The sequence below is a fragment of the Hypanus sabinus genome, chromosome 2 (assembly GCF_030144855.1).
Source record: "Hypanus sabinus isolate sHypSab1 chromosome 2, sHypSab1.hap1, whole genome shotgun sequence".
NCBI classification, from domain to species: domain Eukaryota; kingdom Metazoa; phylum Chordata; class Chondrichthyes; order Myliobatiformes; family Dasyatidae; genus Hypanus; species Hypanus sabinus.
Genome location: NC_082707.1, coordinates 140,982,261 through 141,000,235, shown reverse-complemented (window position 1 = coordinate 141,000,235; position 17,975 = coordinate 140,982,261). Strand labels below are relative to the sequence as shown.

Genomic DNA, 17,975 nt, shown 5'->3' with positions numbered 1-17,975 from the left:
ACGTTTGATGTTATCATCCACTGAAAACTAATCAATCAACTCCAAGACCTTGGTCTCAATATCTCCTTATTCAATTTTCTCACTTGCAGACCAGTCAGTTTGGATTGGCAACAACATCTCCTCCGTAATCTCCATCAGCATAAATGCATCACAGGGATGTGTGCTTAGTCTCTGCTCTCCTTGCTTTATATAGTACAAGTTTCCCCTGCTATCTGAAAGTAGAATGTTCCTATGAAACCTTTCATAAGCTCAAATGTAGTAAAGTGAAGAAACAATTACCATTAATTTATATGGGAAAAATTACTGAGTGTTCCCAGACCCAAACAAATAACCTACCAAATCATACCAAATAGCACATAAAACCTAAAATAACACCAACATATAGTAAAAGCAGGAATTATATGATAAATATACAGCCTATATAAAGTAGAAATAATGTATGTACAGTGTAGTTTCACTTGCCAGAATCAGGAAGATTTGACCAAAAACTAATTAGTAGAAGAAAAACTGGCACGTACACACATGCGCACGCACCTGCCCGCGCAAGGCTTCACGGTCATGGTAGTCTTTCTTGGGATAAACACAAGTTTAAAGCAGGCACCTTTATTCAGAAAAAGCAAAAATCCACTTTGGATTTCTTTTGGTTAGCGAAAACAGGTACTAATGTAGGTCTTTCGTAAAAGCGAAGTGGCGTAAAGTGAACTTTCATGAAGCAGGGGACACCTGTGCGGCTAAACACAGTTCCAATGCCATATTTAAGTTTGCTGGTAACTCCATTGTCACTGGCCAAATCAAATGTGGTGACAAATCAGCATATAAGAGGGAGATTGAAAGTATGGCTGAGTAGAGCCACAACAATAACAATACCAATGAGCTGAATATTGACTTCAGGAAGAGGAAACTGGAGGTCCATGAGCCAGTCCACATTAGGGAATCAGAGGTGGAGAGGGTCAGCAATTTTACATTTCTCGGTGTTATCATTTCAGAGGATCTATCCTGGGCCCAGCATATGTGCCATTACGAAGAAAGCACAGCAGTGCTGCTACTTTGTTAAAGTTTTGCAAAGATTCAGCATGTCGTCTAAAACTTGGACAAACTTCTTCTGGTGGAGAGCATATTGACTGGTTGCATCACAAATTGCCATGGAAAAACCAATGCCCTTGATGGGAAGAGCCTACAAACCTATTAGATATGGATGGCCCAGTCCATCACGGGTAAAGCCCTCTTCACCGTTGAGCTCATCTACAGGGAATACTGTCACTGGAAAGCAGCATCCTTCATCAAAAACCCATACCATCCAGGCCTTTCCTTTGTCTCACTGGAGCCATCAGGAAGGAAGTACAGGAACCCCAGGAACAGTTATTATCCTTCAACCATCAGGCTCTTGAACCAGAGGGGATAACTTCATTCACCCCTTCACTGAACTGTTCTCACAACCTATGGACTCACTTTCAAGGACTCTTCATCTCATATATTCAATTTATTGCTTATTTATTTGTTAGTTTGTTGTTTTGTATTTGCATAGTTAGTTGACTATGTGGTTGTCAAACACAGTGGTTGTTTGTCCTGTTGAGTGTAGTCTTTCAATGGTTCCATTATGTTTCATGGATTTACAATGAATACCCACAACAAAATGAATCTCAGGTTCAAATAGGCTAACATACAATGTATGTACCTTGACAAGAAATGTACTTTCAATTTTGAACTTAAATAAACATCCAAGAAAAAGAATAACAATGTACTCCATATGGACCATTCAGACATCTAATGAATGGATGAAAAGAAGCTGTTCCTGGATTTTTTAGTTTGAGTCTTCAAGCTCTTGTGCCTCCTCCCTTAAGGTAGTTATGACAAGAGGGCATGTCTCAGATAGTGACAGTCCTTAATAACAGATGCTGAATTCTTGAGGTACCAGCTCTTGAAGATGTCCTTGATACAGTGGATGTTTATGGTCTTGATGGAGCTGACCTTTGTGATCCCATGCAAAAGAGGCTGCATACTAAGCTATGATGCAGCCAGTCACAATGCTCTCCACTGTACATCTGTGGAAACTTGTAAGAGTCTTTGGTGATGTACGAAATCCAGTTGAGGTGCCAACATGTCTTCTTCGTGATTGCATTGATGTCTTTGGTCCAGGATGGATCCTTTGAGATAATAGCATCCAGGAACTTGAAGCAAATTTGTTGTGATATCACTCAACCAGTCGTTTTATCTCTCTCCATTAAGCCCCCTTATCACCAAATGAGATTCTGCCAAAAACAGTGGTGCCATCGGTGTACTTATTGATGGCATTTGAGCTGTGCTTAGCTACCCTGGCATGAGGGTAGTGAGAGTGGAGCAGTGGGCTTAGGTACATATCCTTGAGGTGCCCTGTGTTGATAATCAATGAGGAGATGTTATTTTTAATTTGTACTGACTGTGATCTCTGACAATGAAGTTGAAGATCCAAGTACAGAGACCCAGGTTTTAAAACTTGGTTGGTTTGAGCTGGAGCTCCACAGCATCAAAGATGCTTGCTTTCTGATACAGTGTTAACCAGTGGCAAAGATAATTTTTGATAACTATCAAAACCAAGAAGTACCAATAAATAGAGAAAAGCACTCAGAACTAAATGAAATTGAACTATAACTTAAAAGGAAGGTGAGATTATTAACCACATAACTAAGAGTCAAACTATTAACATTGCTCTCTATTTATTGGTGTCTGTATTCAGTGCATTACTTAATGTGATTTGGAAAAATAGTGCCCAGATAACACTCAAACACGAGGAAATTCAAGCAACACACACAAAATGCTGACGAAGGGTCTCGGCTCAAAACATCAACTATACTTCTTCCTATAGATGCTGCCTGACCTGCTGCGTTCCAGCAGTATTTTGTGTGTGTTGCCCAGGTAACACTCTTTATTTCAGAACATTCAAAAGTGAAAATGCAAAAAAAGGGGAAAACGGCAGGCAAGCAAGCAAGCAAGCAAATAGATAGATAGATAGATGAATGAATGGATAAATAGATGATAAATATCAAGAACATGAGATTGTAGAATCCTTGAAAGTGAGTCCATAGGCTGTGGAATCAGTTCAGCGTTAGGGTGAGTGAAGTTATCCCCTTTGGTTCAAGAGTCTGATGATTGAGGGTTAATAACTGTTCCTGAACCTGGTGGTGTGGGACCTGAGGCCCGTATACCAACTTCCTGATGGCATTAGTGAGAAGAGAGCATGGCCTGGATGATGGGGCTCCCTGATCATAGATACAGCTTTCCTGCGACAGCACTCCTTGTAGATGTGTTCATTGGTGGAGAGGGCCTTACCCATGATGGACTTTTTTGTAGACCTTTCCATTCAAGGGCATTGTTGTTTCCATTCCAAGCCATGATGCAAAGAGTCAGTATACATGCATCTATAGAAGTTTGACAAGGCTTTGTATGACGTGCCAAACATTCGTAAATCTCTAAAAATGTTGAGATGCTGCGGTACCTTCTTTGTAATGGTACTTGTGTGCTAGACCCAGGACAGATCCTCTGAAATGACAACACCGAAGAATTTGAAGTTGCTGACCCCGAGTCCACCTCTGATACCCCAATGAAGACTAGCTCATGGGCCTCTGGTTTCCTCCTCCTGTAGTCAATAATTAGCTCCATGCTCTAGCTGACATTGAGTGCGAGGTCGTTGTTGTGACACCACTCAGTCAGATTTTCAATCTCCCTTCTGTATGCTAGTTCATCAACAGCTTCTTTTCTTGAGTTAAGCTTACACATCTGACACATTTCTAGCACCAGACATGCATGAAATGTAGTTATTACTCATTTAAATTTCCTTTTGGAGATAATATCAAATTCACCCAGCAATGCTGGTTACTCAAGAAGCTGGGACTTAAATTTGCAAGGCTGACCAAATCTGCCTCAAAGTAAGGGGAGGCCAGCCTTCTATTCATTTCCAACCCACACTCATGTAGCTGCTCTGTCCAAATCATTTGATCACACCCCAGGTCCCAAAGTCATTATTTTGGGTAACTGAGACTCTGACCTAAGCAACTCAGACTTGGTGTTGAATCAGAGACCACATTCATTTCATTAGATATTTTCAAACTGAAGTCTGGAGAATGTAATTGATTTTTTAAAAAACCTGATTAAGATAATATTTAATAGCTTTATTTATTATTAGCAGATCCAATGCATTTTAAATCACACATTATTTTTATTCAATAATTTATAACTAATTATTTTCAATTTCAAAAACTCATTCTTCTTGTTTTCTTCTGGAAGGCAATGGCACATAAGCATTGCTCCCTTCTCAGATATGCAGCCTCTAGTCTTGACTTGGTGCAGAGCATGTAATCTGATCTTAAGTTTGTTTTCATGTGCGGTCTGGTGACCTTCTGAAAATTGCTCGTGTTAGTCATTGATCAATCCATATCACTTCCCATCTGTCATTTAATGGAGAATTAATGTTTTCAATCTGAAGACTCCCCTGAGCCCATTCCATAGCAGTAGTTTGGTGCCCTTGTTAAAGCAAGCCCCCAGAGAACAGTAACAGCAGAATAGGAAGCAGTAAGATGTAAAATATGAACCAAACCACTGGTAAAAGACACTTTGAGTATAAAACATATACTTTTTGGAACAACAACATAAATTATTTTTCCTGTTAATCTGAGTATTCTAACTGTAATCAATGACCAAAACTCAAAAAAAACTTATAAAAACATAAATAAGTAAATAATTTGAACAGAAATATTTCACATAGAGGCTGGTGAAGATAAATAATTATTTACCAGGAAGAGATGTTTAGTTGAAATTATTAAGAAATTTTGGGGTTTATGATGTATGTTGGGTTACATTAGTTAGAGTTAAAATTCTTAACGGTTTAGGGGCAGGACAGTAGCATGGTGGTTAGCACAATGCTTTGCAGAACGAGCGACCCAGGTTCAATTTCCACCACTGACTGTAAGATGCTGGTACATTCTCCTTATGACTACATGGATTTCCTCCCATATTCCAAAGACATACTGGTTGGTAGGTTAATTGGTCATGGTAACTGTCCAATGATTAGGCTAGGGTTAAATCGTGGGTTGCGGGGCAGTGTAGCTCAAAGGGCCAGAATGGTCTATTCCTTGCTATATTTCAATAAATAAACAAACAAATAAATAAAAAACTTAACTGGAGAGTTTTAAAATGCAAGGCATTTCCAACATGTAGGTACTGAAAGTCAACTAGGGATCAGTTGTTTAAGTCATTCAGTGTCCTATTTTAAGTCACTATGATATAAAATGAATTAGTCAGTATCTTGACTCTGGTGCATTATTAATATATTTGAAGCTCCATTCTAACCTATTGTATGCCAAAATGAAAACTTAAAATTTGCTCTCATTGTAACTCTGTTGAATTGCGATGCCAACACTCATGGTAATTGTAGAAAAACAAAAACCTGACTGTTACATGAAAATATTTATAGCACCCAGCCTGACATTTTTTCAAGGCAAGTTGAAGCAAATTTGTGATTTGGTCATTCTGGTCAAGTCTGCTTTCATTTTAATGCAGTTACCATATGTGTAGTGATTTTTTTGTTTTGATGCAACTTTTCACTGTTTTTGTGGCTCACAATGCCATGCTTTCTATTGAAATTTGGAATTGGTGGCACTTGAATGATTGAATGAGTGATTGAATGCAATTGTCTTTTGTTGTAAGTGAAAACTAGTGAATCATCACAGCATGGTGTGTTTTAATCATTTTGTAAGGTCTGAGGAGAACCTCAAATAACCAAAATCATCATCTTCTACTCTATCTTACATATTATTGACAACATTCTATATATTACTTTGCTATAACCTAGGAATCCATGGAGGCATATATTGCATTACTCCAGGCAGTTCTGTTACATCCTCATTGTCTGTATTATAAAGCCATTTGAGTGACCTTAAAGTGAAAACTCAGAGGTTATTCTCAGTAACACAAGCACAGGAAAATCTGCAGATGCTGGAGCAGGTCCTGGTGAAAGGTCTCAGCCCGAAATGTCGACTGTTTATTTCTTCCCATAGATACTGTCTGACCTGCTGATTTCCTCCAGAGTTTTCCATGTGCTATTCTCAGTTACTTCAGTGTGCAAACCTGAGTCTGTAAGTGTTAATTTTAGACTCAAGCATAAAAGAATGGAAGGCAATATATGGAGATCTTTGAGTATAAGCCTTGAAATTATCAAGGGGAATTTTGCAAGTTGGCATTTCAAACACAATCTGGCTACATGACAATATTAGCATTTATGATAAAGCATTTAAGAATTTTAGTTTTTATGTAGAATGAAAGAGAATATTTTTTCATTCAAGCAACTTTATTGAAATTAAAACAAGAGCCAAATTTTGGCATCTAGAACAGCCTTGGAGCAATGCACAAGACAAATGATATTCCATTCAGGAAGGTGACAGAGAGATTGCAGAATCACTTCAATCGAGCATCCTCAGAGTTCATAGAGAGTACAAGTTTGAGTCAAAAGGCAACAAGCAGTCATTACATAGATTGAAGAATCTCTTTCAATGCTATAATTATGGCCTTTCCTGACTTAGGCAGTGCTGACATTTGTGACCAATTTAACAATAAAGGAAATAAAATTAAAAATGGTAAACCAATGTCTAACTTTTGAGTGTGCATGTTAGATGTGCACACTGATGGATTTAGTGTCAAAAATGTGAAAGAAGTTTGGTTGTGTATAATATCAATATAAATGCTGTTTGAGACAAATATCAATAGCAAAGGTGATAGTTACAATATTGTCAGAGTCACAGGAGTGAAACTGGTATGAAAGCGAAGACTGACACTTGAAGTTGCTATGGGTGCAGTGGCGATAACTTGTAAGAAGTGTGGCAGTTTAAGGCAATGTGATGGTTCAGCTGTAAAAGCAAAGGACATAACCTGTATGTAAGAGCTGAAATTCACAATAATATCAGCCAGATAGGTGAAGATAACACTAATAACAGAAAGCCTCATGGGAGAGATTTGTACAATACTGAAGGTGATGAGTGACGTGCAGAGCAAAGCCTAACCAGCATGTATCCAACTAGCAGCACCATTGGAATCTGCTGCAGTTTTAAAATTACAGTAAAAATTAATGATCTTTAGTACTGTTTCTAACTTCTCATTCATAGGCAGAGAAGACAATGATGCATTCGGTAAAGGCAGTTAACCAAAACACATGGTGAATCTGAAAATACTTTATGGAAGGATACTGAAGAATCTAATATATAGTTTTTCAAAATCATAAAAATGTGAAGCTACCAGTCATGGCCACAGACCAGGCAAATAGATAAAGGAAAGACAAACTAAGGAACTTAAAGGGCATTTTAAGAATTAGCTTCTGGATCAGTACTGAAACATTCTCTTGTCTACCTGCATTGAGGGGCACAAAGCCCATATGTACATTCACCGAAAGGCAAGTCAATTTACTGGGATCGGTGTCACATGAAGAAAAGGCTCATGAATTTGAAGATGATGCTTCTCTTTGGCATTTATGATCAAATGTGAACAAGTTGAACAAATCTGATGGGTAGGCCACAGAGAATGCCCTCTGCATACAGAGTAAGAGTTGTATCCCTGCATTCTTAATTAGCAGAATCCACTGTCTTTGCCAAACTGTACTTGTCATCTGTGTGTGCAAAATAAAGCAACACCATCTGACAGCCCATGTTCATAGCAACCAGACTTCTCAAGCCACTGTGGATAAAATGTTAAAGGCAGCCCCACACACTCTATGCAACCAAGATGTTAACAAAACCAGAAACTAAGAATGTTCCTGAATTTTTATCTTTCCGGTGTTGTGGTTCAATGCCCTGCCAGTTTTTGCCAGATTTCATAAAGCATCAATGGTTCAAGGAGAGTGAACTATTGGAAACAGCAACCTCTGTAAGAAATGACTTGGTGTGTCTGTTCCCATAAAAAAGTTTGCTTGAGTTGCCTCCAGTTATGGAGGTGAGGTATGGATAAGCCATGTTGCATACTGTTGGACCCAGCAAGAAAAAACTACACTCAGAGAGAACATTGGAAACCATATTTAGAATCAATGCATTCCAGCAGATATTTTGAGACAAGCCATTCACTCAGGCCACAAACACCAAATGCTTGGATAGCTCCCACAATAGTAGCCTCACAAATATGGCAGACAGCCATCCTTCAGCCCCCATATGTGTATAATATTGAATATCAATTATACAGACAGAGTGGCATAGGAAGTGCATTACCAAGACTGGCTTACAAAGAAGGGCATATGAAACATAGAAAACCCATAATGTATGATATGCTGTGTCTGCTCCATAGGCCGGAGAGAGTGAATTTCTTGTAGCAGTGGTGGAAATAGCAAGTTGAAACAGTATTATTTAGTGTTAAAGCCAGTATTTGAGTAGAATTTGAGTTGTAGAACTGATTCAATAACAAGTTGGGATAAGAATATAAAACTACCCAAAAATCAAGGCTGTATCAAATTATTACACCCCAAAAACTATGAAGTACAATAATAAAGGAACTTCACTTGGCACATCTGGGCATAGTTAAAATGAAAGCGATAGCACATACTTTTGTTTGTTGGGCCAGCGTAGATAAGGATCTAAAGGAGTTAACTAGTAAGTGCAGAGTGTACCACCCAGTGCTACAGCTCACAACTACAGGGAGCACTACTCCTAAAGTATCTGCATAATTACTGGGATAAAGGTGTGAACTGCATTTTTGGATGGACATTCATTCAAAGTGTAATGGATTGTGCATCATCATGGAACACACTGTAGAAGAATTAGATCCATTTTTATGTCACATGAGTTTCCCATAAAAAAATGTTTTGGATAATGGTCTGCACTTTCGAGGAATTTCATTTTGAACAGTTTGTGAAACAGAATATTAACAATGTTTCACATAGCCATATGAGGAAACTGAGAGATAGCAAACAAATGGGAAAAAAAACAGAGAATTATGTTTATATACTGTTCCAAGAATTAACTCAATAGAATGTATGAGGGTGTCAGAAAGCTTTGGAAGAGGGAAGAATTGTGAGTGTGCACGTGCACCTGAAATGAGTCCTATAGCAGATGAAATATTGTTGATGTACAAGGTGTTATGCCTTCAGTGAATTCAAAGATGGATACTGCACAATCAATATAGTTCACCTAAAAAGACAATAGATAATTCAAAAACGATTATTGCTAGATTTGTAAATTTGTTAGTATTGTTGAAATTGTTTCACTCTTATTCATCTTTCAAATGGGAAAATGTCTGAGCATAACAACATTGCATTGCATGTTTGATCATTTTGCTTGTGCACAGTCTGAGAAGAACCTCAGATGAATCAGGCATACTTTCTGGAGCTCCTGGTATTATTCAGCAACCTCTGCATGTTACCTCACTAGAGAGAGGAACTCACAAGGTTATTGTCAGTACACGTATATAGTACATATTGGTAAAAAATTGCTTATATTTAGCACTTTCAAAAGAGGTTACTTTTGCTGTTCAGTGTTTCTCCAGATGGAAATCCGAACTAAAAACAGAATGTGCTCAAATACTCAGCTTGTCAGAAAGATTCTGTGGGGAGACAGAGTTAATATTTAAGGTCACTGACAGGATTAACCCATATTTATTTACTTTAATTTTTAGATTGTGTGTGCACCTGTTTTTAAGCCTTGTAATTGTGGATAGTCAAACTATTTGAATGAAATGTTTATTTATTTTAAACTGCAAATTAAAATTTAGGTTTGACTATGAATGACTTTATAAATTAAACTGATTACAGCTGTATCTTTCTCAACTAATTTTATATTTCAATAGTTGAATTTTATTTTATATTTTTAATTTTACAGTTCTCTTTTTGTCATGTAACTACACATGCACTTCTGAGTAACAACAAGCAACATATACATTTTTCAATCTGAAAGTCATTGTTTTTCCTGTATCATTTTGCTGTATGTTCTACAACCCTTTCCCTCTCCACATGGCCGTATTTTATATTAATTCCATTTATTAAATGTGCATAAAATTCTTAATTAATAGTTGTTACTGGAAGCTTTTTGTAAATCTATATTAACCACCATCACTCCATTTTCTTTATCCATTCTCTCTTCTATTTCATAGAGATAGTCAATGATGTTCCTGTAGAAAATGCCCTTAAAAAGGGAAGAACTGAGGAGATTTTCAAAAGCAGACACACATATTGCATATTTCTCTTTGTTTTGCACTTAGCATTTATTATGTTTTGCATTTTGACATTATCTCTGCAGGTACAACAGAAAGGGTATGTCTGATCCAGGGAACAGTGGAAGCTCTGAATGCAGTTCACAGCTTCATTGCAGAGAAAATCCGAGAAATGCCTCAGAATGTGGCAAAGACAGAACCAGTTAGTATTCTACAGCCTCAGACCACAGTTAATCCAGATCGCATCAAACAAGTAAGTTACCAATGATGTTTATTATTAGAATATTGTTTGAATTTGTATTAGCGTACACAGATAGTGGTGGAGGGAAGAGGATGCTGACAAATCCACTTCTTACATAGCGAGTAAAACAATGCTAACTTGAAATGCAAGTCTTTTCAATCAAAGAACAACTAAATTGAGATTGAGGTTATCAGAAATTTAGCTTTAAACCTGTTTGTCTACAACCTATTTTGATGAGGTGATCAATTAATCAATCACTCAGTTAGCTTCTTCCATCTTCCCAAGCCCATGTTCATTATTTATGTGTAACTATAATTAATTTAGTTCAAGAAATGGAAGCAAGTTAGGTATTGCTACCTTGTGGTGAACAATTCTCTTGCCGATTGTCAATTTAACCCTTGATCTGTACAAGTACATAAATTTCCATAGGTTTATTAATTGTGTTGATGAAACATATTGTTAAAGGAAGACTGTCTGCAATGGTTTTGTGTAAATAAATAGCAAATGCAAACCCTTTTGAGCTTAGAAAAAGAAATACCATACATTCAGATTGTTTACACTTAACTACTTTTCTAGTCAGTGACAATTGTGCAAAATTACTACCTTTTCATATAATTCAGTTGTGCATGACTCCTTAACATCATATTAGAGGATGAGTTTATCATAATTTTCTTCCCGTTCCTGTGAATTGAACCACCTAGTTTTCCAATTATGTCATTGTTATTTAATACAGTACAGTTTCAGATACAATCATTCCTTTTGAAAATGATTCCTATCTGAGATATTTTGTTTTGTACTGCAGTAACATTCATTTATGGTCTAGAATGTGCTACTGTGAGGATTTTCTTTGCAGCCTTTGACATCACTCATTGTTCTGTAAAAGTACTGTGCAACGTTTAAAAAAATTGGCATTTGTAAAGTGATTATTTAAAACAAAAACAAGTCAAGCAGTGCACATATACAATGAAAATTAGCAAAAAGTATACATTTCTTTAAAGTCTTCCATAATATGTTGCATATCAAAGGCAACATTTTTAGGATCACACTATTATTTGTTTTAAGTAAGTACAAAATCACTAATAACATTAATAATCTTGATTCAATTACTCTTCCCGTTGACTATAAAAAATCAGAGTGAAATCTTAGGCACAAATCTTGAATATTACCAATTAACTGTAATGTGATTTGCTCCCATCAGAGGCAATTGCAAGAACTTAAAATCAAAATAAATGATGAAGATTGCTTTTGAGATGAATGTATTCACATTTGAGTTTTTGTCATGTTCAGCCCTTTGACAATCCAAGTAAAAAATCATTTATGGTTTCACATACATTGAAAATATAGGCGTTCTGGCCCAACAGGCCCACAATGCACCTGAAAAAGAAACAAGATGATTTTCAGAGGGAGGAATTAATTAATTAATTTGCTGTGAATGCTTAAGAGAATACAGTTGTTTTTGTAATGTGCAGGGCCTCTTCTGATGTGTCATGACTTCCTTCCCAGAGAAAACTGTCGGAGCCATGTAAAGTTGTATCCATATTGATTACCAACTCGGCTGGGAAGTTTGATTACAAACATGTGCCCACATATTAGATTTAATGTTTGGGATCCCTATAAGTGGCTTTATTGTAATCTTGATCTAACAGTGGTTTGTACAAAAACATTCATATACTGTGAAACAACTCTACTTTTTTGCTAGTTTGCATTCTAACAGCAGTGCTGAAACCTTCAATTTCTAGAAAAGGATAATTCAATGCAACCACAAGATCTTGCCAAAGACAAGGGGGCATAGAATTTGACTAAAGTCATGTGTATTTGAACAGTTTGCTCTTCCAAAGTTCAGATTCATTAAAATTAATGGAATGGAATTTATTAATTCATGCTCAGTTTACATGCATAACTACAAATTGCATTTAGTACAAGGGACCAAAAGCAAATTTATCCCTCATAATTATTTGTAGAAAGTGTGTAATCATTCAACTACCATGTAACTACAACTCCCCAAGCATTAAGTTTCCATGCATTAAACCTGCTATAAGAGGCAGATTCCACACAGTAAATTACATTAATATTGTATGGAAAATCTCCCACATTTACGGTTGAAACTCAATAGGACACACAGCCAATGAAAATCTAATACACTGAAGTAATCCACAGAATAGTTGGTATCACCAATATTAGTTTTTAAGGTCCTACAGAAAACTATCCAGTCTTCAAAGCAGGAATGTCCATTTATACATGGCATATGAGGAAACAAATTTATATTTTGATTCCCTTAACAGTGCATGAACCTCATCATCATTTCTTTTTTGTAAAACCAGGAGCATGAAATCAGGGAAAATTTGTCTGTTTTTCTACACAACAATTCAGATGAAATTATGTGACATTTTACCCACAAAATGGAAGACCAGATTTATCATTGTTTCCACTATAGTATCTTGCCATTTCCTGCTTCGTAATTATTTTAAGGACACAAGAAATACAAACCAGAGTAAGATCTTCAGTACCTTGTTGTCCTCGGTACAAAATCCTTGTAGTTGAAAGGCAGCTGGAATGATGTGCAAAATAAATGGGCAAAGCTGTTCTTTCAAATTCTTAAAACTAGTTCTCCAGAGATCCCTTATTGCTCTGAGAGCATCTCAAATAATTGTAGAAGGTTGAAAACCTATCTCAGAGCTGTGATGAAAGTGGAAGCCCAAATTGACAATTACTGACTGCAATAGGAAAGAAAGCTCTTAAACAACCACTGCTAGAGGATAAAACATGGACAGGTATCCTGCTACCTAATCTGCTAACAGATACATGTAGTACTAGTATTATTCATCAACTTGACGTCCCAACAGAGCCCTAGTGATTAGATCACTTTGGAGACACCTGGATTATAATTTTGTTATAATTATCTTTCTTACTTTCCCTGTTTGTGTGCATGATTTTCAGTAACCTGTTTCTGAACTCCTTAGTTACAACTAAGTATCTGAAAGTTTTAACAGAGTACCTTTATGTCCCATTTGAAAGTAGCAAAACTTCATTGTGCATTTAAGTTACAGCTGCCTGACTAATGAAATATTTGCATGCAAATTTCCCACATTATTGACAGGTGATATTTTAAAAGGGGTTTGGGAAACTTATTTTGACAACTAAAAGGATTCTTTTTCAGCAGACAGTCTTCCTTTATTCCTTTGAATAACATTTCTGCAGCACAAGAAATGCTTTAAAAAATGGCAAACTCATTTTCTTTGTTGATTTCAGACAAAATCGAATTACACTGACAGTGATTTTTTTCTAAACATACTCTTTAATATTGATTTAATAATGATCATAAACTGTTTTGAGTCTTAATTCTCACAAAATATTTGGTAAAATGGAATACTGACAAATTATTTCCCAGCCTAGCAAATCTACATTTTCCTGTGGCTTTAACAAACAGATTTACAGTACAATCTTATAAGTTTATATAATTTTATTGTCAATCATTCGATTGTGAAGCTGTACTTTAGCCAAAGATTGATATTCTATTCAATACCAAGGAATGCCCCATCAGATCTGTTGAAATGCTATCGTACAACTCTTGGAATGGCATTTAACTGGCATTGAATTGATACAGCATGTTGCTCCAACGTGATTCTGCCTCAAAACAGTAGATTAAGGAAATGTACTGTTTTTTTTAGAAATGTGTATAGAGAAATGTTGTTCAAGAATTTGCTTAGAATTATTCAAATTTCTGCTAAAAATACAGAGATGGCTGCATCTTATTCAGTGCCGTAGCAACTACAGTAGGTAGCAATAATTGAAAAATATTGACAAGGCGTAATCTGTTTGATGCTAATGACTTAATAATTTAAACACCAGCTCTTCATCGTAAATCTCATCCATCCTTCATTGGCATAGGCTGGTTATGAATGAATAATTATGGAAATAATAACTAATTTATTAACCAAACTAAGCTACCATGGACTGTTTGCAATATTTTGCATTGGGATTGTTCAGTATAAGGCTTAAGGTTGGTGATTTCCTCCTGAATTGCTTTATTCCCAGACATTGCCATCTTCCCCAACTACCACCAAGTCCTCTCCATCTGACCCCATGACCACCACCAGAGCCAATCAGGTACAGTATCATCTATCATCTACACCATACTTTCACAGGTATAGAGAACATTGTGCAGCCACGCTGGGAAGGAGGCCTTTCCTGGACTTGAATATTTTGTAACAGGTACATATGTTAATAACTAGCTTTAGATTAGACTGGAGTGCTAATTCCACAGCAAAAGTATGATGCTGCTTATTATAGAACTTCCTGTCTACAGTATTGTGGGCTTTTGCTTTAACTGATTGACTGTCTCTGGTAAGAGCAGAAAATACATCCTTGTCTCTGTGCCTTTTTGTTTCCAGATTTCCCTTCACTAACCATTTTGCCTTTTTGTCAGAAATAACATATCTGCTTTCTCAACTGAATGTAGCACAAAGACAAAGGCTTTCTAAATTAGATTAATCATTCTTCCCATTATGCATCATGATTTAACTCGTATTGTGTCCCTGCTGAGCATGTTCAAAAGCTCTAGTGTTAATGATGCCTTCATCAATATTTGGTCATGTTGTTTGAAAAAGAGGTAAGACCAATTATGTTTTGTTGATAGGATATTTTGTTTGTGTATATGTGTGTGTGTGTGTGTGTGTGTGTGTGTGTGTGTGTGTGTGTGTGTGTGTGTGTGTGTGTGTGTGTGTGTGTGTTTCAAACGTAAATGAGAGTCACTGCAATTTCGTAATTTATAGAGCTGTTATACTCATAGAGCACAATGTTTAAGGTGCATTTTGTTGTTGGAACTGAACTAAAGACCAGAAAGGGTCTTCTCCCTCAGAACAATGAAGATTTTAAGGAGCTGAAAGTAAGAAGCAGTCAATGGAACAGAGATACCTGGGATCCTTAAGAAGCAGGTTGTTGCTCCAGATTTCAATGTTCAAGACTTAGGCTGTACACAGTCCAACCAGAAGACATGATATAATACAGAAAATATCCAGATTCAAACTGTATTGCATAGATATTTGGACATAATAGATTGTTAAATGCATTCAAGAATTGTTTTGAGACAGTATAATCCTACCAGAGATGGGGTAGTGCTCAGCCTTTTTTTTAGAAAGTGAAACTAGACAGTGTCAATGGTGGAACCATTTTCAAAGAGTGACAGTAATTCTGTAAGTTTCAAAGATACAGTTGGTCTTCACAATAAAGTATTGAATTGGGGAAAGGCCATCTTCAATACTGCAAGAGAGGGTCAAGTAGATTTGGAGCAGGTAATAAAGAGTAAAATGGCTGAGATGAATGATCATTTAATAGAGAGCTAGCTAGAGTTCAGAGACGGCAGGTTCTAGCAAAAGTTAGAAAGGTGATGTAAGTTGAGAAGTCTACTAGGGAGTAGGATATATTTAGTAAATGGTAGGACACTGAGAATGTTGATGAACAGAGAGATCTTTGGATCTAAGTCTATATTTCCCTGAAACGCATCCTAGTTTGGGGCATGGGATATAAAAATTGTGAATTTATGTTGCGGTTTAACAAAATTCTGGTTAGATTGTGTTTTGTGCATCATGAATTATTCTGCTCAATGCATTCTAGCAAACATTTGGATATGCTGATGAAAATGCAGAGGAGTTTCATCAGACTGTTTCCTGGATTCGATGACCTGAGTTACAGAGAGAGGTTGAATAAATTGGGCTTCTCTAGAGCAAAGGAAGTTGAAGAATAACCTTGAAGAAGTATATTAAATTATGATAGGGTATAAAATCTAAATCTTTTTTTTCCCATGTTAAGGTTATCAAAAACAAGAAGGACTAGCTTTAAGATGTGAAGAAAGTGTTCTGAAGAGAAATTGAGGGGTAAATTTTATTAAGCAGCTAATGGTTGTTATCTACAATCTGCTGCTAGAGGAGGTAATGGAATTAGGTACAAAGATGAAAGTAAATTTATTATCAAAGTTATGTATACTATATACAACCTTGAGATTCATCTCTTGCAGGCAACCACAAAGCAATGAATTACCATAGAATCCATGAGAAACCACACACAACAAAGGCCAACAAGCATGCAATGTGTGTGAACTACAAAATCCCCAAAATTGTCCACAACTGCAGAAACAATCTCTACATTTATGAAATAGGCATTTCATAGAAGATTACAGACCTAAAAGTGGTCTATATTAATATAGATGGGCTAAAGGGCCAGCATGGATGTGCTGGGCCAAAAAGCCTATTTCTGTGTTGTACAACTGATGACTGTAGAAAGTAGAAGTTCCAGCTGTGCATTAGATAGGAATGGATTGCTGAAATAAAGTATTTTAATGAAGTAGTGTAATGAAAGCCTTGCGTTACATTGTCTCATTGCTGCAGAGTACATGAAGAAGTTTGAAATTAAATTGAAATTTCTTCACTTCTTATCAGGTCTTGGCTTATAAATTGATAACTGCAGTGACTCGTGCCTCTTCACCATTTTTTTTTATCTTAGTCTAGTTCTACCTTCTTGTGCATTTGTGATTTTAATCATGCCTCCATTGACTGCTGCATCTTCAGCTACTTTAGCCTTAATAGCTAGATTTTTTCTATTAAATCTTTCCTGGTCTGTAGTTGTTCTTCTTTAAAAACCATCTTTGCTAATAAGCTTTTTGCCAACTCTCAAAAGAACTTCTTTTGTGCCTAATTGAAGAATTTTCTGTAATAATGCTCCTGAAGAACATTACCTATTGACCTTTTTTATTACCATAAAAGTGCTTTGTATAAAAGGCCTCTTCTCAAACTTACTTGTTACCTCCCACTTACAAACCAGCATTAAACTGAATAAAGTACAGCCTTTTTACAGAAAATTGTTCATTCAGGTTTCTATGCACCTTTCACAAAATAGTTTTGCTTTCTGAAGCACCTGTCCATGACCTAACATGATAACCTTGTTCTTGTTATCAAATTACATAATTTCTGATTATGGTTACTTAAAGCAATGTAGAAATAATCAATCATAATTATAATGTTTGATCTTTAATCTATGGTTATGGATAAAAAACTAAGAATATTATTTCTGTTTAGATTTGATGTGAATTATTTTTAATTAATGAAGTATGTAAACTGTACAAAACATTTTAGCAACTATTCACTGGCATAACTGACCAAGTCTGTTTTTCTTATGCATTGCAATTTGTTTTCTTGATGTGAATATTAAGAATGAAGATTATACAATGTTATACAAAGTTATTCTTTCCGTTTATCACAGTGGAAAATACATGCTGTTTCTATAACTGTATCACTATGCTACCTCTTTCTTCCTTGGTTTCAAATACTCTCAAGGTCAAGGATTAATTGTACATTGTTCTCTGAAGTCACACATGATGGAACAATAGCTGGAATCCATTTGAAGAACTCAGTCCAAGTGAACTGATAACATTATTTATCATCACCTATTGCATACAACTAGGTCTAGATATATGAAAGTTTAAACAACTAATGTGCAAAATGCAGATTAACATATTGTGTGCAGAACTTCTGGTTCCATGCATTTAAAGTTGCACAAATTAAAACCAATTGCCAGTACTGAAGAAATT

The 17,975-nt window shown here is 36.2% G+C and overlaps 1 protein-coding gene across 2 annotated transcripts in view; it reads left to right on the top strand.

Annotated features, from left to right (window-relative positions):
- The window catches only part of LOC132384652 (RNA-binding protein Nova-1), a 246,023-nt gene that overhangs the window by 168,963 nt on the left and 59,085 nt on the right, over positions 1-17,975 (top strand). For both annotated transcript variants that reach the window (XM_059955986.1, XM_059955982.1), the window contains exons 3-4: positions 10,239-10,405; positions 14,429-14,500. In XM_059955986.1, coding sequence (XP_059811969.1) covers positions 10,239-10,405; positions 14,429-14,500 — 239 coding nt within the window. The remainder of the gene's footprint in view (positions 1-10,238; positions 10,406-14,428; positions 14,501-17,975) is intronic.